At 39.1% G+C, this 22,187-nt stretch overlaps 1 protein-coding gene across 8 annotated transcripts in view; it reads left to right on the top strand.

The window, feature by feature from the left end:
* The window catches only part of USP54 (ubiquitin specific peptidase 54), a 101,120-nt gene that overhangs the window by 43,487 nt on the left and 35,446 nt on the right, over positions 1-22,187 (top strand). For 7 of the 8 annotated variants that reach the window (XR_014587111.1, XM_083845129.1, XM_083845134.1 and 4 more), the window contains 5 exons: positions 5,636-6,492; positions 9,075-9,167; positions 19,262-19,396; positions 21,773-21,886; positions 22,055-22,137. Coding sequence is in view for 7 of the 8 variants with exons in the window: in XM_083845129.1 (XP_083701255.1) it covers positions 6,346-6,492; positions 9,075-9,167; positions 19,262-19,396; positions 21,773-21,886; positions 22,055-22,137 (572 nt within the window). In the remaining variant the exon portion in view is untranslated. The remainder of the gene's footprint in view (positions 1-5,635; positions 6,493-9,074; positions 9,168-19,261; positions 19,397-21,772; positions 21,887-22,054; positions 22,138-22,187) is intronic. The other variant, XM_083845133.1, reaches the window with a different exon arrangement.

Here is a 22,187-nt window from a genome sequence, read left to right as displayed (position 1 = left end):
AGTCTCACTTTTGGGTGTTTCTGCAGCACATGGTCTCTCCACACCCCTTGTTGGTGTCAGCTGTTAACAGGAACATGGAGTGGGTTTGTTTTTTCCTGTTATTTGCTGGTTTGGAAAGTCAGTACAAGAATATTCTTCATTTAAAAAGAGCGCTCAGTTTTCTCTCTCTGTAGAAATATTAAGCTGTATTGCAGTGCAGAAATGCCAACGGTTCTGCTTCAGGGAGTGGTAATCCCAAGAAGCTTGGGCCCTTTCAGTGTCCTGCCTACAGTTTCTTCTAGCGGTTCGTAGGCTGTACAAATACAAGTGGTAGTGCTTGAAATTACTGCAGTTTTCATCAAGGACACGTGCCAGCCTGGTTTGCTCGCTGTTCTGTTGAGACCCTTCCCAATTGGCTTCCATTATCTTGAGACAGGCTCTCAGAGAAATGTCTTTCGCTGTGTCTGCAGTGTTTGTCATGGCTCGTCATGCCCTCATGCTGTAACGGATCCAGCTTTGGATCTGGGGTAGTTTTGTTTTTTTGTTTTAATCTTTACTTGGAGATCATTTTGATACCATTTACTAGCAAATTGTAGCCTAGCATTTGGATAATTGCCGTGTATCTGGTAAGTGAACCGCTTCCCTGGTGTCTGGAAGAGCATTCATCTGAACTTCACAGAAACTCCCAATGTGTTTTCTCATGTCATTCCTGGGAGCCAGCTGATACTCAGAGCTTTGTAAAGGTATGACAACGCTTTGCAGATAAGGAATTGTGCAACAGCAGAATGAAGGATAATAAAGAGCAGTATGATTATGTCCTGGGCATCAGCTGTGCTGTCAGTTCCCAGTTCAACCCTGTAGGCAGAAGTAAAGGTAAAGCCTTGTAATTAAGTTATCCGTTTAAGATAGAAGGAATTTGCAGGCTTTTTTCCTCTTTCTCCTGGCACAGCAATCAAGACTGAGGAAAAGCATACATAAAGCAGAAAGGTTTTTCTCTGTCCCATTTGTGCTATCAGAAAGTTCTTGGGGATGGAGATGAATGGAAATGATTGCACTTCTCAGTAGTTACAGTATGTCTTCTAGGTGCACAGAGAGATCTGCCCAGTATTTCCAACTAGCTGCAGAACTCAAAAAGACAAGAGGTTCTCCAGAGGACGTGATCTCCTCTTGGTACTGAGGCAGCTGGCTTCTGTCAAGGATATTTACTATAAGATCTCTGCACTGCTCACTCTTTACTTCATCCAGCCTTATGGCTATTAGCTAATGAGTACTTATTCTATCCCTCTTTTATCTCATCACCTTCAAGACTGAGCACATACTGAGATACCTAGCTGGATATTTTGGGAGGTCTGAACTGTAAATGAAGGTCTTAACGTTGATGAGCGATTAAATATAATTTAATTCATGCAGAAATTAGCAAATGCTTTCATCATTTCAGTTAAACATAAAGTTGCCAAGCCTCTGGTTGTGAGAGCGCTCTTCCTCATGCCTTGGGATGGGGCTGGGGACAGGAGGCTGTTCCCCTGCATCCATGCTGAAAGGGGACCCTGCTGGGAGCCAGCTGGGTGAGAGCTTCCACCAAAATGCATTATCTTGGACAATTCTCTTTTTTGTTACGAAAACTATTAAAATAGGGGATTTCCGTGCCATTTCTCATCTGTTTATGCTTTCATTGTTGTTTTTAGTGTGTGGAAGGACAATTTACTCTCAACACCAGTAATCCGGTCTCTACTGCCTGAAAAGTTGGTAGGAGCACGTTCTTTTCTGAAAACACCAATGTAGAAACATAAGTCACTGAAAATAAATTCTGGACCTCTGATCTTATCTAAGTGTGATAAATACTTGATTGGTGGCTTCAGCCATACCTAGAACTAAATGGAAGCGTCTCCTTTCCTAATTTGGCTGTTTTAATTCTGCCTTGTGCCTGGAATGATTCATCGAGCAGTAGCCTAAAACGTATGGAGAGATATGAAGCTGAAATAAGAGGAACGTGGCAATTTTTTTGCCTTAATACAAAGTAGAATAGTGGGACCTCACCAGAGAAGGAAGGATACAACTTGAGATGCTACATTTGTGTGATGTGCAAATAAATATAAGAACGAATCGGGACCTGAACTCTTCTTTGGCACATCTGTGAGAGCTCTGTGCCCTGTTGTCCCAAGGACAGACTGTCAGGTTTCTTCAGGCCAGGGGTATGTGCTGAGCTGTGGCCAGCACTGCTCCAGGGATGGACTGCTGGAGAGGCGACGCGAGTGCTGCTCCCATGCGCTCCTCTTGTCTGTTGAGCCTGCTGCTGTCTGGGAGATGGAGATTCGAGGGATCTATATAATCTTTATAAATGATATATAATCTTTATAAATGATTTACTCTTTATTATAACAATTTTATTATGTCTGTGCAACTTTTCAGGGATCTAGTTAGATTTACTTAATCATGCTGGCTGGATTACTTTTGTGCTTTATTCCAGTGAATAGTGTTCTTCATATGATAAACAAAACTCAAGTGCATTAGAAGCTTTTTAGGCTGTCTGCCTCCATTCATTGTGTCTCTAAGATAACATTTTGAGTAATGAACCAAGAGCATCGTTTATGTTTTTGCATCTGGCACTCCTGTTTTGGTCATACTTCTGTACTAGTAAAATTTCCAGCAATGAGAATCATCTCTGAGAATCATCTGTCTTCTATAGGAACAGTTTTCTCAGATCTGATATTGCTGTTCTCCTTTACTTCAAACTCACTTGCTTGGGGTTATGCCAATATGCCACATGGAGCTATAGTACAGGAGCTACAGGTTTTGAGTAACTTTCATTTGTAATGTAAGAGCTATATGGAGCTGCACTTGTTGTGCCCTAATGTTAAAATGCTAGAGAAAGCTGGGAAACCTCATTAGCAATTGAATTATAGGGATTTTCCTTGTCCTATTAAAAAAAAACTTTTCTTTTTTTGTGTCCTTAGTAGGAGAACAGTCTTGCTCAAAAACTTCATTAATCAGAAATAATATGTGAAAGTATTTTCTACTCAACTATTCAGTTCTCTGAAACATGTCATGTATATCATCGTGTTATTGTTATCTCATTTCAGAGAGTAAATTTGTTTTTCTTTAGTTTTGTGGTTGGGATCGTTTTCAAGTTCACACAATATCAGGGAGAAGTACCATGTTTAGAGAGCACCTTCGCCTGCGGACAAGCTTGTGTGGCAGTGCCCTTCCATTTCCTTACAAACCACTGGTGGTTTGTTTTTCTTTTTTTCTTGGAATTGTCTATTGTGAGGTGAAAATACAAGAGGCTTAGCTTTTTTTCTGGTGGTGGCTGTGTCATTGGTGAAAGCAGAGCAGAATATTTTAATAGTGATGATTGCTCTTTTCCTTAAGTTCTTTTTTCCTGCTTTTTTTGTTATCCTTCTTGTGATTTCCATGATAGAACAGAGGCTAAGTGGATCTGTAAATCCATATGAATATTGTCATACATATATTTCAGACTAATTAGGCTTCCATTTTGTAGCTCTTGTATAATATTGGTAAGTTTACAGTGTTTGGTCAAGTGTGAAGCTGCCATTAATCTCCAGAGATGTGGTTCTGCCCTAACTGGGTGGTTACTGGATTGAATGTTTTCTGCATATTCTCTTAGCTCTGCAACAGCCATCTAGCTAAATGAGCAGACTGAACTTCTCCCTATGAAAGACCATGGAGAATGTAGGCTAAGAAGTCAGTTCTGCTAAGCCTGTACAAATGCAAGAAGCTTGCGTGATTACTACGAGAGTCCTGCCAGCTTGCAACTCCCCTTGTGATTACAGGCAAAATAAAAAGCTTCTAATTTGTTTCTGGTCCCAAGACAATAAAAATCAATAGAAAGATATATTCATTTTGTAATAGCTGGGACATTTTGGCTTGAAGATTTATAGCCCAGCTTGAGAGCAGAATCTTGATTTGAAGTTCATGAGTATTTACTCACTGCTGCTCACTCCTGTGCTTCTGGGGCGTGTTGTGGATTGTATTTTCCATCTTCCTGTAGGTGTTGTGGAAAGGGGATGGAAGAGTGCTTGGCTCGGGGAATTTCTGTGAGTTAGCACAGAGTCTGCCTACCTCAGCCCATTCCCGTGGCATCCTGCTCCTGGCTCTTGCAGCTCAAGCTTAGTGCTGCACCTATTGCAAGTAGCATTGGTTTACAGAGGTTCTTAAATGGTTGCTTGAAAGTCAATTACCTCACACAGTGTGTTTGGCTCGTGATTCATTAAGGGATTGAGCAAAGAGAAGGGGGGTTGAGGCTGAAATTGCTTTGAAATGAAACCTGTATATGTTCAGTGCTCAGGAATGTTGCACGACTGGCATGATAATGGACTATGTCTGCAGGCTTGCAAGCACATCTGAAAATTTTGCATGGCATATTGGCAACCAGGAAGAATATTCATCTGTATGTAGATGTTTGCCTGCCTTACAGCAACACTGGGACTTCATTAATATTTGTAGAATTTGCTTAATAGAAGTACAAACAAAATATTACTAGAAGGGAGTGGGTTAGGCTACTGTAAGACATCCGTGGATGTTAAGGAAATTCTGTGTTTTGACAGAAGGTGGATGACTTATTATTGTGTTGAAGGTGAAAAATGTGCCTTCACAGATACCCAGGATATCTCTGTAAGGAGTTACACTCTTAGTTAATTTTTGCGGATGCACAAATTTTGCATGTACTTATTTTGTGGTGCGATTACTTCAGAACATGTGGAATAGAGCTGTCTTGTTCATGCTAGGTATATTCAGTTGTTGTTCTGTTATCAATAATGGGGTAATCCTAAACCTCATTGGCAGTGTCCCACAAAAATGCTACACTATTGGCTGTAAAGTAAATAGAGGTGGGAAAGAGGTGGGATACTCTTGCAGGAAGTTTTTTTTTTAAAATGACCATAAATTCTTGCAGTTCGTTTATAGGATTTTTTTAGAACAAATTCTTTTTTTTTTATATTCCCTGCAAGACAAGGGCAAAAGTGAGCTTAGGGTAGGAAGAACAATTTTTATTGAACGATGCTTATTTCTTCATAAGCATCAGTGTCTCTTGGAAGACATTGTGTATTCAGTGTACCTCGGTTAAGCAACTTATATCTATGTGTGTGTGTGCATATATATATATATATATATATGAAATCACTGTCTATGGTTAATAAATCATGGAGAGTATTTTGTTCTGAACACAGCTCTGGTCTTCTGAGTCAGTGCGGAGACTTGTCTTCATCTCAGTGTTCTAATATTGGTGGAAAATCCCAATTCTAGCACGGACAGTATATTAACATCTATTCACAAAATCCTCCCACTACTATTTGAAATACTAAGATCTTAAAGATATGTAATATTTAAGGATTGCAAAGGATATGTATGAACACTAGCATGATGTTTGTGTGAATGTTTTTTCTCTTCTTAAATCTAACTTCCTTCTTAACTCTACTGACATAGTCAGCCCTCTTGCTCTAACATACTTTTCTCATAATTCTGCGTTCTTTTCCTTGTTATTTTATTTTTTTGGGTGGAGGAAGGCTTGTATTTTTTGCTTTGTCTCAGAAGATTCAGTGTGTTGTGGGAGGTGAGGCAACACTGGTCTTGGCAGAACACCACAAAACCAAGAGAGTAATTAAATGACGCAAGCCTTCGATTATTTTTCTCTCTCAAGCTTTCTGGCACGGCTGGGCATTCCGATTGCAAAAGGAGGATCAGGAGGAGGAACTTCTGAAGATCGCACTCAGAATTAGAGAACTGTATCAGGCTCCTTGCTACTCTAAAGCTCGTCGCTCTCAAGTTCTGGAGTTGCTGTGAGGATAATGTCTCTTTCATCACCCAAGACAGAAATAACTGAAAGGGAGCTGCAAAGACTTTGTTATAGTTTTGGTTTCAGTGCTCTCTTACTAATTGGATTTTTCCCATCTTCTGTGGGAGGATTATAAAAGAATTAGAAAAAGTGCTTTTTGGGGGGAGGGTGGAGGGGGGTGGGAGGTAGCTGTTGTTTTTCTCCTCTTGATTCAGGGACCTCCTTAATCTGCCATTTGTTCCCTGAAGTCACTACCCACTTGGAAAAGAGAGAAACAGCATAACAGATGAACTTGAATGACGATGGAATCCTTCCCTCTGCAAACTTTGTACATGGCTTCTTGTAAAAGAGGGTTTTGTATACATAAGCATCAAATGAAGAATAGCATCCTGGGCTGGATTTAAAAGAAACAAACTGCTTCTGTCCTGAAGAAAAGATAAATTCCATTTAAACAATAAATTACGGAATATTGGATGTTGTTCCAGTTCTGAATTTTGGTGAATGAAAGGGAAGATCTTATCTAGTAAAACACTGTACCAGCCAAAACCTACATGTTCTACAGCTAAAACTGGAAGATGTCTTGGAAAAGAAGTTACTTTTCTGTGGGTCAGGGGAATGTCCAGGGGATGTTCACTCCACGAAATACAACCTCAATAGCACCCAGTAAAGGTCTGAGCAATGAACCGGGACAGAACAGTTGCTTCCTGAATAGCGCGCTACAGGTAAGATCACAGAATGCAAACTGGTTTTGTCATCTCTTTCTGTCTATTGCAATATTTTCTGTGCTGTGCAATGTGTACAGCCAGGCTTGACTACGTAATTGTTTGTGAGTCTAGGTAGAAGAAAGCTAACTTGGGAAATGCAGATTAGTTGTGTTACAGAACAGCTCTGTTAATTTTCAGTTTTTCTTGGTGAAATTAACAGCGTTTGCACAATCACTTAGTACACCGAGTCATTTCTGTGCAAACTTGTAACAAACTTTTCAACCAAAGGTGAGAATGCATAGAAAATTTATTTTAAAATAGGAGAATATTGCATAGGTTTCAGTATGTCTACTCCTTAAAGTAATTTTTGATGATCCAAACAAGTTCAAGGGTTGATGGTATCTGTACAGGATACTTTTACGCAGTCCAGTTTTCTTTTTAATTGCTAATTTGTAGTTTAGTTTAGATGTTTGAGTACTTTTGATTTAGAAAAAAATAATTTTCCTTTGTCAAAATGTGGTGGAGTGGCTGCTCTGCTTGCATTGTTACTGTTTGCATATTTGGAATGTTTGAGTTTCGGCCCTTCTAGTTGAAGGGTTTCAAACCCTTTCTCCACTTCAGGCTCCTTCCCTTCCTATGACTTGTTTGTGTAGTACAGACTGTGTCACTGTCTTTTTCCATGGGAAAAATTAGCTTCTTAGCTAGCTTCAGGCTTCAAGATACCCTGGTGATACAAATAATACAAATGAAAACTCTCGTGACCCTCAAACAGCTTAACGTGCCAGGAAATACAGGACTGGGTACAAAGGAAAGTGCTCACAAGTGGAGTTTCCAGTGATGTGCTGTATTGTTCTGTGAAGCTGTAAGGTGTAATCACTGGCTGCCTCCTAACATTGAGTTATTAAGCCTATGTCAGAACTAAGTGGAGCCTAATGACAGCCACACAGCATACATAAAATAGCGAAGTGTGTGACCTGGCCTGCAGTGTGCTGCAGAAGCCGTTTCCTTCTGAAGCTCAAGAGAGATAGTACACCAGAAATATTTATAGTTAAAGCTGAATACAAATAAAACAGAAAACAAGATGATTATCATTTTGTAGTAATATTTACTTCTATTCTTCATCTTATTTTTTTAATGCTGTGCGAGTCTGAGAGACTCTTGAATGTTGTTGCTCCTTACTATTAAGTATTTCTATGAACATTCAAGATAAACTCCAGAGGCAATTACATTGAAAAATTGGGCTTGTTCCTAAATGTATTATTTCTTTTTTTTGTGGAGTCTGTAGTAGCTCTTCAGGAATGTTGTATGTGATCAGATGCTTCAAAGGTTTACATTGCCTCCCAGGCCCTTAAGTATTGGGAGAGTTTGAGTACAAACATACCCCTCACAACTCAGAAGGTTTGGGAGAGTTGACAGATTAAATATTCACTAGATGGATTGATTTCATAATACAGTTGAAGGTAACATTTGGGTGCTACGGTTTAGTTAAGAAATTGTTAAAGCTAGCAACACTTCTCGAAAGCAGTACAATTTTTTTTAGCACAGTACATTTTTTTTAGTGCATTGTACTGGACCAATTAATCAGAATTAGCTGTATGATCCCTCTGCTCATGCTAACGAAGTGTTTAGTCAGTCACATGCCAGCCTCAACCTTCCCATTCCGTCTGGAGCCTGGCACAGATGGTCAGGGCTTCTTTCAACACAAGCCTCTGTCCCTGCCAGGCTGGTGGTACTGAGGGCAGGGCTTGCAGGAGAGCCCAGTTGCTGTTAGCTGAAGTTGAAAGAGCTAGCAGCAGTCACGAAGAGCTGACTATGAAGCACCTCAGATCAGTAATGTCGCTACTGTACATGTGGAAATTTAGATGGTTGCACAGGTTTGGCGGTAAAACAGCGATAAAGCTTGGTGCTATCACAGCAAACTTTGCCTTGCGCTGGTGCTAGAAGGGTGTACGAAGCCTGCTTGTTTTTATGTGCTGTGATCATTACCACAGTAACTACCCACACTACTTAGGGTTAGAAATCCACCAGTCATCACAGGATGTAAATGCACTTAGTAACGATAATAGTGGGCACAGAGGATTTTAGTAATTTATTGTTTTGACTTTCAAGATCTTGTGCAGATATGCACTGCTGGTGTGCTCCTTCTGACACGTGGCCTTTCTGCTCAGAACATTGAGGCTGATGGGGAGGAGGAGTGAAGTGCAAGGAGCTTACCTGCATGGCTGCTGGGGCTTCTGACACCTCTGCTGAGGTTCGCAGTGTGGTCATGCAACTGCTCAGTGTGGCCCAAGCACCAGGGAGCAGTCAGGGCACCTGCAGTTGGAGCTGGCAATGCCACACAGGCAAAGCAGCGTGTCTTTAGTCTAAAAGCATGTGAAAAGAAATTGAGAAGTATGTCCTGCTCTAAATTAATTCCCGAGTGCTACAGTTCTTGAGAAAGAAAGGTGAAAATACCAGCTTGCAGATAGTTAAGAGGCACACTGTGTTAAAAGTGACATTCATTAACACTAATGTGCTTCAGAATTATTTAACGTGCATTTTTAGTTAAAGCTTTATGCAGCATATTCATAAAATTATTTGTGTTCCTCTTTGTGTTTCAGGTTCTCTGGCACCTGGACATTTTTCGCCGCAGTTTCCGACAAATCACGACGCACAAGTGTATGGGTGATTCTTGCATCTTCTGTGCTCTCAAGGTAAAGGTTGGAAATAAATTTCATTTATTAAAAAAAAAAAAGTGTAACATATCACCAATATTTAATTAACATGCATCTGGAAATCGGTGAGAGCGAAGGTAAATCTGATTAGTGGCTGGGTGCTGATACTCATAGTACTGTTTTTAAAATATGTTCCACTACATTGTGAAAATACTGTAGGTGAAGTTACAGATAAAAAGGGCTCTCATCAGTGAAGTGTGGATCATCATGAGCCTCTGTTTGAAATTATCACTTCAGGCAGTAAAACGTCTATTTTCTCTGTGCTTTTTTCTAATTTGTCATTTGGTTTATATATATTTTATTGTGTATGGTTAACATGCTCTTCAGAATTTACCTTTCCTTTAGACCTGCTTTAAATGTCAGCGTGGAAGGCCTTTCTGTTCAAAGCTCTGGTTAAGTAAGACTAAAAGGTATTTTCTACTGTAAATATTGATGTCTGCATCAAAAGGTGCAACTCTTTGTGGTCTCTTTTTTAGAAAACATCAATTCTGGTTTTAGATGCTGATACAGTAACTGTCACAGATGCTGCCTGGACAGTCAAATATAGATACTAGTTCTGATTCAAAGTACTGTTGTGTACTTCCTACATCTCCCTTTGTTTCTACCCATTAATTTTTAGTGCTTCTGTTGTTTTGTTTTGGTTTGTGTTCTCTTTCTTAAATTCTGTAAACCCAGTGCTGCCTCTTACCTGGTGAGAGAAACAGACATAATCAGAACAGGATGGGAAAAACTACCTTTGATGTTCCTGAGCAGTGATTTCTCTCTCTGAAACTGGTACTGAGACATTTTCTTTGATCACAAACGGATGGTAAAATTTAAGTAAATATTTAAATTCATTGTGGGAGAATTTATTGTGCCATGAATTCTGTGTGCAGAAATGAAAAAGAGAGACAGCATGTCTTACCATATGTCAAAATAGAGAGTGCAAGGTTTAAATTAAGATCATTTGAAGTTCACAGGTGATGTACTATAACAGCTGTCTTGTTCCTTATAAGTGACTGTGAAGGTGAGAGACAGACTTGAAATGAGTTAGCCAGGAAGGTTTTTGATTGTTTTGAAGGGATTTTCCATTGCAAAAGAATAGCAAAGAGGAGACTCTTAAGGCATGAAAAAGTAATTTCCTTTTGGAGGGGAATCTATATCAACGCATCTGTTGAAATGAAGAGACAGGGTGATATTTACAGTGGTATCTTCAGAAGAGGATGTTATGGTAAGTAAGGAGCAGGATAGAACATCCAAAGTGAGAAATACAGCTACGCAGACAAAAGATAGATATTGAGTATATCCTCTTCCTTGTAGTGAAATGGCCAAGACAGACATGATCTGGTTTGAGTTCATGAAGTGCAGTGGGATAAATGATTTGAAGCTCATTTTTGGATCATTTCTTCAAGTATTGCCAGGTGATTGCTGGCATTCTTTGGTAGCTGAGGGCAGAAAGAAGAGGATTTGGGAAATGATCATCTATGTAAGTTTTTGCTATTCTGGTGTGTAACCTAACAGCAGGATATGGCAAGGAGATACCAAAAGTCTGACAGGTTCTGCCATTTGACTGAAAGTCAAGTGAACTCTGAGCTGGAGTTGCTTGGGCTAATAGAGATAGTAGCTGAAGTCTTAATTGACATGAGAGCACTGAAAAAGGAGGGGAAAAAAAGCCATGTGAAAGAGGAGAGAATGAACATTTATTTATCTAGCTGGTACAGAAAGGTGAACTGTGAAACAAGATGCTTCTGGATTAGCAGTACCAGTACAAAAGGGCAAAGCGCTTCTGTAAGACTGGAAGGTGGCAGAATCTCTGGAATATGTATTAAAAGCATGCATTGGGTCAGAGTGTGTTTAGTTTTGTTGATAAAATTCTTACTGCACACTTCAGCAAGACAGCAAAAGTATGTCATTATAAACTTCTAAGTGACAGGTAGAGTGATAGAATTCACAAATCGCATGCCAGCAGCCATATGCCTACTTTTAAATTATGCAGCCTTTGAAAAAAATGTTGCTCTCTTCTTGCTCACAAGCATCTTTGAGGACTTTGGTTTGTTTCCTCTCTGAAGTTCCTACCAATGCCATCTTCAGCCACAAGGTGTTACAACGCCGTTTTCAGCAAAGCCCTTGCATTGTGCTAAATCCTGAAGGTGTTTTGCACATTTTAGACAACTTAAATCTGGCTGCGTGTGGAATTATAATAGCTCACAAAACTCAGTGTACAATGAAAAATTTTGAAGAAATGCATCAACAATCATCTGGACAAGTACTTCTGAATGTGGGCAGTAATGAGTACTTGACAAAGAAAAAAATGAATTCCAACAGGCTTTAATCCAAACCAAAATTATAATGTTTTCTATCTGCATTCTGTTCTTTATGGTAAATACCAGTGTTCTACCTGAGTCTATTCTATAACCCTCAGAATGTTTACAGATACTTATTGTAAAACTATACAAGGGAAAAAATGTGCAGAAATCTGCTTGTAAGAAGTCACAGAACTGTCTTACTCCTGGTTCCTGTATGTTTCTTAGCATCTCACAGTTCTGTTTTTCTCTGAGTGATGTCAAGTTTCCACTGTAATTAAATTGTGTAAAATGTTGATATTTGTACATAAGTATTCGATAATTTTCCCCAATAATCAGTGTTACCAATTCAAATATTATAAAGATGTGTAATAAAGAGTGTCACTTAACTCGATTTGAAATTGGGGATGTAGCCCTCCCCCCAACAAGCAAAGAAAACTACAGAACAATGAAACCTCCACTAATACCAGAAATGTTGCTTGTCTCACGAGCATGCAACTGAAAACGTGGGGATAGTAAGTAATAAAGGAATGTGCCAGGGATAGCCCCAGACTGTGGAGATGATTGCATTCATCTTCATAAACTGCTTAAGCAAAGCAGTACATGAAAAACCAAAAATCCCAAAAGGCTGTTGAAAAGTACTTACTTGTCCTCTGCTGCCCTCTGGATAAGTGGTTCTCACTGTTCTGTTTTTCTCCTGAAAATGTTAACGCTGCCTGGCACACACAGTATGTGTAAACTTATATGTGACAAATGGGATAATGTGTGTAATACGCACCTATTACTGCAGGCATCACCAGGAGTGTTTTGTCCTGCTGCAGCAGGATCAGCCCTTCCCGTCCTTGCTCATCTCTTCCCCTGCCCCACTGTTCTTGTCTGCTTTGGAACCCTCTAACTGTTGTCCTGCCAGGGTAATGTCAGCTTAGCCTCCAGCTCTTTGACATCCTGTTTCTCTTGAATCTTGCCTTAGGCTTTGCTAAGATGAGGGAGAAGATATGGCTGGATCCAGTGGGAAGCCAAGAATTTGGATCTCTATACCATGCGAGAATGTCCCATTAGGGTCTGGGGAGAGGTAACTAGCCTTGCATGCTGTCAGGTGGAACTGCCCGAGATGCTGGCCAGAGCGAGCAAGGATGGAGTAGGATGCGTTTGCTTTTCTCCAAAGCATGCTGGCATGTTCTGATTCCAGCCTAGCTTGTGAAGGGGTCAGGACCTGGGGAAAATAGTCTACTTGCCACTCCTCCTCTCCGTTTGCCTTCGCAGGATACCTTCTGTGTTGGTCAGAGAGGGTTTGTGCTCCTTCCCTGATTGGAATGGTTGCTCTAAAGGAGACACTCTTCCCGTTGACTTCAGAGGAAGACAGTCTTCACCAGGCTAAATTTAGCCTTTGAATAACACTAAAGAAGTTATTTTTTTTGTGCTTGCTTGGCTTGCTGCAGCTCTTTCTAGGGATTCTGATGTCATGCACAGTATTTACTGTAAATGCTCAGCTAGCCCCATAAATATTATTTGTGATTTTACTTTATAAAATGAGGGATCACAGGACAGTGATGTTTGTTATTGGATATCAAACCACATTTTAGTTTTGTGCCACATTGAAGACATCTACTACATAAATTCTTGAAGTAATTTTAAAACTTGCTAAGCTACCTGGCTTGTTTGTGGCTACAAAGTGAGCCTTGAAATCATTCCAGACATTCATTTGTTGGCCATTTTGAACGAACATTGCATCTACAGCTGTAAAATACAAGGAAGAGCTGCAGAGACTGTACTGGAATCCCACACACTGTTCCTTGAGATGTTGTGGCATTATTCAAGGTTATTTGTTTAGTACACTAGCTGTCCTTACCGCTGTGTGGTTTGCCTGCTGTAACACTGGAACAGCTTTTTAATTTATTATTAATGTTGAAATCTACTGTGTTCTGTTTTGTTTTCCTTTTTCTAGAGCATTACTTTGCTGTGGTGTTTGTTTATTACAGCTGGAAGGGGGCAGGAAGGGGGAAATCCGTCCACTGTGCTGGGCATGCTACAGAGTTTGTTCTCCTTCCAGGGATTGTGCTGGGAGCTCTATGGTGCCAGGATATAGGACAGAGTGTTTTTTGTAGTTTGCAAGAAAGAATGCTCTATTGATTGATAAATTCCAACAGAGCTGTTCTTTTTGTAATTCTGTCATGCAGCAAAAACAGGAAGAATATGAATTTTCTGCTTAGAAACGATTGTTTTCAGAGGTGAAAACTGACAACAATAGGATATTAGAATGCTTAAAGAATTGGAATTGCAGTAATTCATAGGTCTGATTAGTCACCTATTTGAAGGATTTGTTTTGAAAAGTTCATGACATGGTTGAGACAGTAATAAGTTGGCTGAAAAAATCTTGTTCTCTTCTTTTGTGCTTTTTTAGTATATCTTGGGCTACAACACTATCAGAAATATAGGAAATACTTCCAGTAATGATTGCTTATTTTTATCTTAAGCAGTTTTTATAAATCTTCATCAATTGTCACCTAGTTATTGTGAATACTCTGTGACTTGGGTGGCTTTTCCTGGCATCTTCTTAAACAAAACTTGATGAAAGTATATTTTTTATTTGATCTTATTAGTAGCCAGGGGATGCATGACTTTGCAGTCCATACTGGGGGGTGGTATGTTAATATTTAGGGCATGGTGTGAGTAAAAACATAGAATAGACATGGTGTGAGTAAAAATGTAGAATAAACTGTAAAAGAAAGGAATAAAAGGAGGTCTAGGTTGATAGATTTGGAGGTTTAGAAAGTGATCCAGAGACAAATAGGGTTAGAATTATTTGCGCTCTTGAAGGCAAATATAAGGAAACAATGAGGAAGAAGTCTGAGCTAGTGAGAATAAGGTAGGTGGAAGTTGATGTGGTTGGATGGGAGAAAAGTGAGTTTAGCAGCCAGAATTTCTAATGAAACAGGTTGCTGTACTGAGCAGGAGGAGAGTGATGCTCTACATGTGAGGTTAGGTATTGTAGACAAAACAAATTTAAAACAAAGAACTTTCAATTGAGTTAGAGCAAGAATAATATTGATGTGTTGAGCAATGGGATAACGATTGGCCATGTTAATATTTGTAACTTTTGCTAAAAGGCAGAAACTTAACATAGGCAATGCTAAAGCATTTGGAGAGAATGTGTTTTTTTCTTTGAAACAAATGCATGCTGCTAGATCTGGAATGCTATCCGCATCCAGAAGTAACTTCTGCTCAATGCTGGAAGAGAATAATTGATTCTCAGAAGGCTGCCAAGGACAGGACTCAAATTTACAGTGCATGGACGCTGATCTGATTCAGTAGCTGTTGCCTCTTGTCTTCAGTCATCAATTTATTTTTACACCAGGCTCCTGAGTGCTGGATTAAGAAGTCACTTGTACACGTGCATCAAGTGGAGGTTTTGTTCCATCAGTCTGGTCAGATACATAGTGCAGATGTCAGTGTACCCCCAAATTGAATACTTTTTTTTTCATAGGGATACAGTGGATTGCAAGCACTGTTAGAGATGATTTGGTGCAGATCTCTTAGACTGGGGGGAGGTGGCAGGATTCACAGGTATTTCAGCTTCACAACTTTAAAAATAAGTCTGAAACTTCAATCCCATGGATTATCTTGAAGACTAATTACTGTCTTGTTTTCTAACCAAATGAAGCACAACTCGTTTTATGATCTTGCATGTGAATTTCAAGCAGTCATAAACAGAAAGGCAAGTTTTAATTTCAGCCTTTCCATAATATTGTGTTCATTATCTCAAGCCATAAGTTGTTCTCCTTTGAAGCTTTAGAAAGTTGGTATTGATCCCCATACTTCCCAAAGTGGAGAAGGTGATTCTGGGAGAACACTGACTTTGCAAGCCCTTGTTCAGACAGGTTCCAGCAGCCCAAAGCTGTGGTAAAAAGGACAAGAAGCTTCCAGTTAGAAACCAGAAAAAAAGCCTTTTGAATGGCAATAAATCAAGTGAGGACCTAGAATAGATTGCCTGGAATGGTTAAGGAATTTCCAGATTTGGATGCATCTGACAGCAAGCTGGCCTAAGATCAGCTATGTGAAGAATATAGTTGATCTTGACTTAGTACTTGGGCATGGACCAGATGCAACTAGATGGGCTTCAGCAATTTATTTCTGTAAGGAACAGTTGTGCTTCCCAATTCTGCTGTCTGCGCTGTCCTTTCCAGACCTTTGCAGATCTGTAGGGAAGGAAATATGGAGAGACACAGGCTTCTTTTTTTTTTCTTTATAGAGATGTCAGGAACACAATGTTACTAGAATGCAAACTTCCTGGCTGACAAATCCCTTTCTCATGCTCTTCTGTATTGGCTTGTCTCATGCCAAGAACAGATCATCAGTATAAAAATCAACGAACTGCTGTTAATTCAATATTACGAATTGTTCATGTTCTATTTAAGCCAGTATATTTTTCTCTTTCAGTTCTGATGCCTTCATTTGTTTTAATGAAAACTAGTAAAAATAGGAAAAATTTAGCTTATTCATAAGGCTTTTAGTGATGTCTCTTCATATTGTGGCTGTAAAGGATACTCTCAGCTGTATCGGAATGTAGCCATTGCAAGAGAACTTCAGTGCAGTGAATATGCTAGTGGGGTTTTTGCTATCAGGGAAAGAAGTTTTTGAAGGAGAATTAAGTTTGAATGTTTTATATATGAAGCTATCATTAAGTTCCAGAAGCACTTGGAGAAGAGGTGTCATCCAAACTCCTGTAGGAGGACCAGCAGTACTTTCCTGGTCTGCACCCAGACTGTATATGGAGCAAATATAAGTGGTTAACAGTGTAACTCAAGGGCAAGATCTGAAGTTAAGGAGAGAGATCCAAGTTAGTTAACTTAAAATGATGAAACATCAGGAAATGCCACACCTGTCCACTAAGGCTGAGACAAGACTGACCTGTTCTGAAGAAAAGGGGAGCGAAGAGCCTATCTTGAGAAATGAAAAGAAAGGGAAACAACTCCCCTGTCTCCCTCTGCACCTCCCCAAGCAGAAAACAAACAAGAAAAAAAAGAGAACACCAAACCTTGTGCTCAAAGTGAGTTTGACTCCATTGCAGGTGCATTTAGGGCTTCCTACAAGCTGCTGTGCTGTGTTTCAAAGTGTTTTAAACTGTGCTGTGCAATGATAAAGTAAGATTTGATCTTTATTAGATTAAAATGCCCAATTACTCACTGTTTTAAAAAAAATATTTTAGTCCTCAAAATTTAAAGACTATACCATTGTTTTCTATGTCATTAAAAATCATGAAATACATTCTTCTATATAGTATTGTGAACTTCTGCTGCTTGGTTTTACATATTAAAATTCATTACAGCATTCTTTGTTACTGAATTATTTCTGTTCTGTGGTGGTGGTAACAGGTTTCACAATTTTCTGCTATTGTATTTAATGAAAGTCTTTCTGTTTGTTTTTATAATCTTTATTTTTAATTGTGAAGGCTGCAATTTTGCAGTGAAAAAAAAACTACAAAAATTAAAACTGCAGGATCTTGTGGAATAACTCTAAAACAGTTGCTTATAAGCATCAGGATCACGTTCTCCTTACTGAATCTCTGTGTTAACTACAGGGTACGTTGCAGGTAAAAGTAGAGTATACATTATTTTCTCAAAGATGATTTTAGTCTGCTTGCTTGATGGTTTCTCCTTTTCCCTTGTTAGAAGCCTGGGCTGATTCTCCCCCTGCCAAGTGTTCAGAGCTATTTCAGAGCTCTCGTTGGAGCAAACGGGTCCTGTCCATCAGCTCCCCGCAGTTAGGTTGCATGCCAGCTGCTAGACAAGTGCATCAGTTTCCGGTTCTATGAAGTGAGACCGGTTCTATGAAGTGATAACCAGAATGAATGTGTTTCTAAAGCACAGTCATGAATATTTTCAAGTGCTTTTAAATTGCTTAATGAAAAGTGTTCCAGTAGGATGGAACTATTTTTCACTGTTTTTGAGGTCCACTGAAATGAGAAAATTTCTTAAGGAAAGATGAAACTTGCTCTTATCAGTGTGACAGAAATTGGAGTCAGGATTGTTATGGACAGAGACTTTGTCATTCTTTCCATTTTTGTATAAGTATGTATATATGCAAGGTAGCTGAGGAAAGGAATTGTCTGTAACTGATGAAGTGTGAGACTTCATTGCCTCACAGCCTTCTTTTCATTACCATTTTCCATTTCATTTTCCACTAATAAATGCAGTATTAGAAGAGCAACAGTCTTCAGCACAATGGTCCCTCACCTATGAATAAGCACCATAAGCACTGCCAAAATAAAATTAAAAAAATAAGAAGCAGTAAAGAGAGATGTGGGTTTTATCTTTGTGTCAGTGCTATAAATTCTGTGATTTCTACAGCCAGAGATGGAGCAGACACCGAGGTTGGTTTGTTTGGGCTGTGCAGTGACTGACGTGTTCTGCACTTTTTCAGCTTCTTCAAAGCAGATGAGGTGGCAGAGCTTGGCAAACCTTCTCGCAGTTTACTATTCACTTTCTGATAAGAAACAAATACAAATAGTTAGTTAAAGGAGAAAAAGGTTGAGGTTATTTATTTCCAATGAATGTTAATTGTCAGTATGTTGGGGAGAAGCTTTCAGTAATTTAGGGAAATCCCACAGGAATGAACATCACTACAGATTCTTGTGATCGATTTGAGAGAAAAATAAATCCTCAAACTGGTTTGAGGCTAACTTTCTCATTTTTGTTTGATTTGTTTAGAAGGCAGAAAAGCCAAGTAGTGTATAATTGAAGATTATTTTTCTTTTTACTGGAGTAGGAGCAGTCTTTTTCTGCACTCTTTAGGGAAGTTGTGAGGGAAATTTTATAGGGAAATAGATGCAGAATTTTGATACTGGCTGAAAATATTTGCTTGTCATATGAAATGAGGTAGAAGGAATAGTGTGTTGTAAGAGTAAGAATTGTCTGAAAACAAGGGCTAGAATTTTTTTTTTACTTAAACTGAGGATCTTGCGTACAGAATCTTTCTGTCCTTTTAGGAGGGTGAAACAAAAATGAAGTAATTGTTCAGAAGATCTCTTGGAGATTACACATGCACACAATAAAAGTGGGATTTTAGTCAGTTGGGAATATGTGCTGAACTTTCTTGTGTATGACCTGCATTTCGGCTGCTAATGCATCTCTGTTAAACTACTTGTCCTTGCAAGTGATTACCCAGATGAGCTGTGAGTTACAGGTATGAAAATGCAGTTGTATGGCAGCAAGAGAACAGCTGGCCACACGCTGGAGCTGCTATTCAGGTCGTGCCTTTTCTCCTCCTCTGTGCTGACCCAGGCATCATCTGATTCTTACTCACTTGGGTAAGAATTTACTGGAAAGTAAATTCCTGCAGGATTGCAAGCAACATATTTTGGGTGGGCTGAGAAGTTTGGAAAAAGTTGACTGAGAAGAAAAAAGAAGTCATGTATAAGAAAGCCATTGGTGTGGAATGAAAGAATCAAGAGGAAGAAATAGGAATAAAAAATGTGGATGTTTTGATGTCTGTTGTATTTGCTTTGGGAGAATGTTCAAGGGTGATGAACATAGAGGAAAATTTGCCCCTAGGCTCCCAACCCATAGTTCTTTGCATATGTGCCCTTCGAAATGAAAGGAAGGGAAACACCACAAAGATAGATATGTTTTCCAAGGAGAAACTCCTAGTATTGTCTCTTGTAGTCCCTGTACAATACAAACATGTGTTGCTTGATGAAAGTGAGCTAAAGATTTCTTGTTTCTTTTCAAATAACTTATTGGTCATGTGTTTGAAAAATACAGTGACACAACTATTTTTTGGTTTTCTTATTAGGGTATCTTCAACCAGTTTCAATGTAGCAGTGAGAAGGTACTGCCTTCTGATGCCCTGCGCACTGCTCTCGCGAAGACATTTCAGGATGAGCAACGATTCCAGCTGGGCATCATGGATGATGCTGCTGAATGTTTTGTGAGTACAGTTGAAAGATGGTCTGAAGGCATTGATGCTAACCTGCACTACACAGTCAGTCCACTCCCCATCCGAATTCCAACAAACCTAGTGTATGCGGCGTGGAAAAGACAGAGATCACCAAGCTTGAAGTGTTTCAGTGGGGAAACAAACGATGTTTTAAGAATTATCGCTAATGATTTTGTAATAGAAATATGAGTGTTACAGTCTTTACATTTAAACTTTTGTGTATGTACTGCTTGCTGTCTCAAGTATATATTTTTGATAAGAATGGTGTGTGTGGTTTTTTGTTGTTGTTTTCAGTCTCTCCAGTGCTTTGCAAAACTCTCATATGGGGAATGATGTGAAAACCTCACAAATAGTGTTCTTGCTCAAAGAAAACTATTCAGTTTTCTCATGTATAAACACTTAAGGGAGTGATCCAGGATGTTAGTTTTAAGGATCACCTCAAAAGGATGAAAGGATATTTTGTTTACTGGTTATCCTGAAATCATGTTTTCACAAACTCTAACTAATGGAAAGTGTTAAAAACAAAAAACAAAACAAAACAAAAAAACAAACAACAACAAAAAAACAGGCAATATAACACAATTGCTTGTCTGTTGCCCGGTTTGTAAACCTTCTGACAATATTTTTTAAGCTGGTTATCTCACTGTTGTACTTAGGACTTTTATGCCAATCTTATGTCTTTCAGTTTACCCACCTGCATTTTTTTAATACTGAAACTTTCTTCTCAACTCTTGTGTTCAGATTTTATTCTTACCCACACTTCCTCTTTCTTCCTTTAGTCTCCTAAATTTCTGTAACTTAAGTAGGAGGTATTTTTGTCATGCTGACCTATTGACTGCCCTCCTTCTCTGAAATGGTGCTTGTGGGGTGCCCCAAGTGTGTTTGTATCCTCCCAGTTGTTAACAAAGATTCTTAATCATATTGATTATTAACCAAATCAATTCTTAATCCATGTACAAGCATGCTAGATTTACTACTGCAACATTTAACTCCTCTCAGGCAAAGCACCATTCAGAGTGGAGTCCTTTCTATATGTTACATCTTTCACTTCCTGTACCTACCCAACTTGACAGTAGCACTGGAGGGAATTATAGAAATGATAAATTCATATAGCTGTTGTAGGTCTTCTCCTCGCCCTCTAAATGGGCTTATGATAACCCAAGCTATCCTGTGTTTGTAGAATACTATGACAGAGAATGTTTATTTAGAAAAACAGTATAGTTTAATAGGCCTATTTAAAATGGAAATAGATCATACCAATGAAGCCTCGAAGTGAAATAAGGGAGGTGAGCCTATACAGGAGCCCCTGTCAACACAGCGATGTCAAATCTTTGTGTGTAGCCCAGCACATTAACAGAGGTCTGTACGTAGTAGAACATGGGAACTTCAGATTCAGTTCCTTTCTTGAGAAATCTAAATAGCCCATCTATTTCTATAGGAAGAGTCCCCACAAGCATGTTAGGTTAACCATACTGGTACAAAGACACTTAAGAGTGGTAAGAGTTCCATTTTGAGGTTAAACTTCAAGACAGAGAATTCCATAGTTTTTCACTTAGTTAATGTTTTCAGCCCTAAAGGCAGAGATTTAATTTAAATGGCAGAGGAAGAGCTATGTATTGAAGTTCAAAGGAAACAGTACTGGGTCAGAGCTATATTGCCTACCAATTAATTTTGACCTGGTTATTGAAGGCCGATCAACCATCCAGGCAACTTATGCTGGTGGTGGAAACTGCTGCTGGAGGAGGTGGCAGCAGCCTGCTGTCACCAGCAGATAAATGTTGGCAACAACAGGAGGAGCGGAGGTCTTAAGACAAGAACTCCTGGGAGCTTTAAAACAGATGGAGTTATCTAGAAAACATTCAAAGCTTTTGTTTCGTGTAGAACTTAGTCTGCCTCTTCATTTATTAGTTGCCCTCCACTTTTACAGAATGTGGATTTACCGTATTTCAAACCCCTTGTGGAATATGGAAATGGGCTAGAGTTATTTGGTGTTGATGGGAAGTTAGTCGTAACCAACTGATATTAAAACTGCAGAGCTGCTGTACCTGTTATATTTGGTCAAATCAATTGATTTTGAGACTTGGACAGAATAATCAATGACAGAATCCTCAGAGGTAACTGTAAATAAAATAAATGGTTAACTGATAGAGCATTCAAAATCAGATGTGGTAGCTGTTTTCTCTTATAGCAAAGAAATGCCAACTTCCTGTTTTCTAAGCAGGTTTCAAAAATTTGCAGTAGTCTTCTGTCTCTGTAAATGGTACTTAAGCATGTCAGATGCAATGAATAATGTCCTTTGTGATTTATATTCTACTTTTGTCTACATTTGAAATGATTTAATGCTTTTTTACTTCTCTCTTGGACTAGGAAAACCTGCTAATGCGAATTCACTTCCACATTGCGGATGAGACAAAGGAAGATATTTGCACTGCACCGCATTGTGTTTCCCATCAGAAGTTTGCAATGACCTTGTTTGAACAGGTGAGGTGATGATGCATGTTGTATACAAATCATAAATTCTCAGTTTCACATTTTTCAATCCAAAGATATGCATTGCCATGGTTTAAAAAAAAATAAATACAAGTGGGAGCATTTCTGAGAAAATGCATGTTTAATCTTGTCAATATACTACATTTTCATTCTCTTTAGTGTGTTTGTACCAGCTGTGGTGCCACCTCCGACCCATTACCTTTCATCCAGATGGTACATTATATCTCCACAACCTCACTTTGGTGAGTTGAGATTTTTTTACATGGAAAAGAGCTTCTTATTTATACTGGCA

The sequence above is a fragment of the Anser anser genome (genome assembly GCF_964211835.1).
Source record: "Anser anser genome assembly, chromosome: 7".
Lineage (NCBI taxonomy): Eukaryota > Metazoa > Chordata > Aves > Anseriformes > Anatidae > Anser > Anser anser.
The sequence above is the reverse complement of the archived record's forward strand: the minus strand, read 5'-3'. Positions and strand labels throughout refer to the sequence as shown.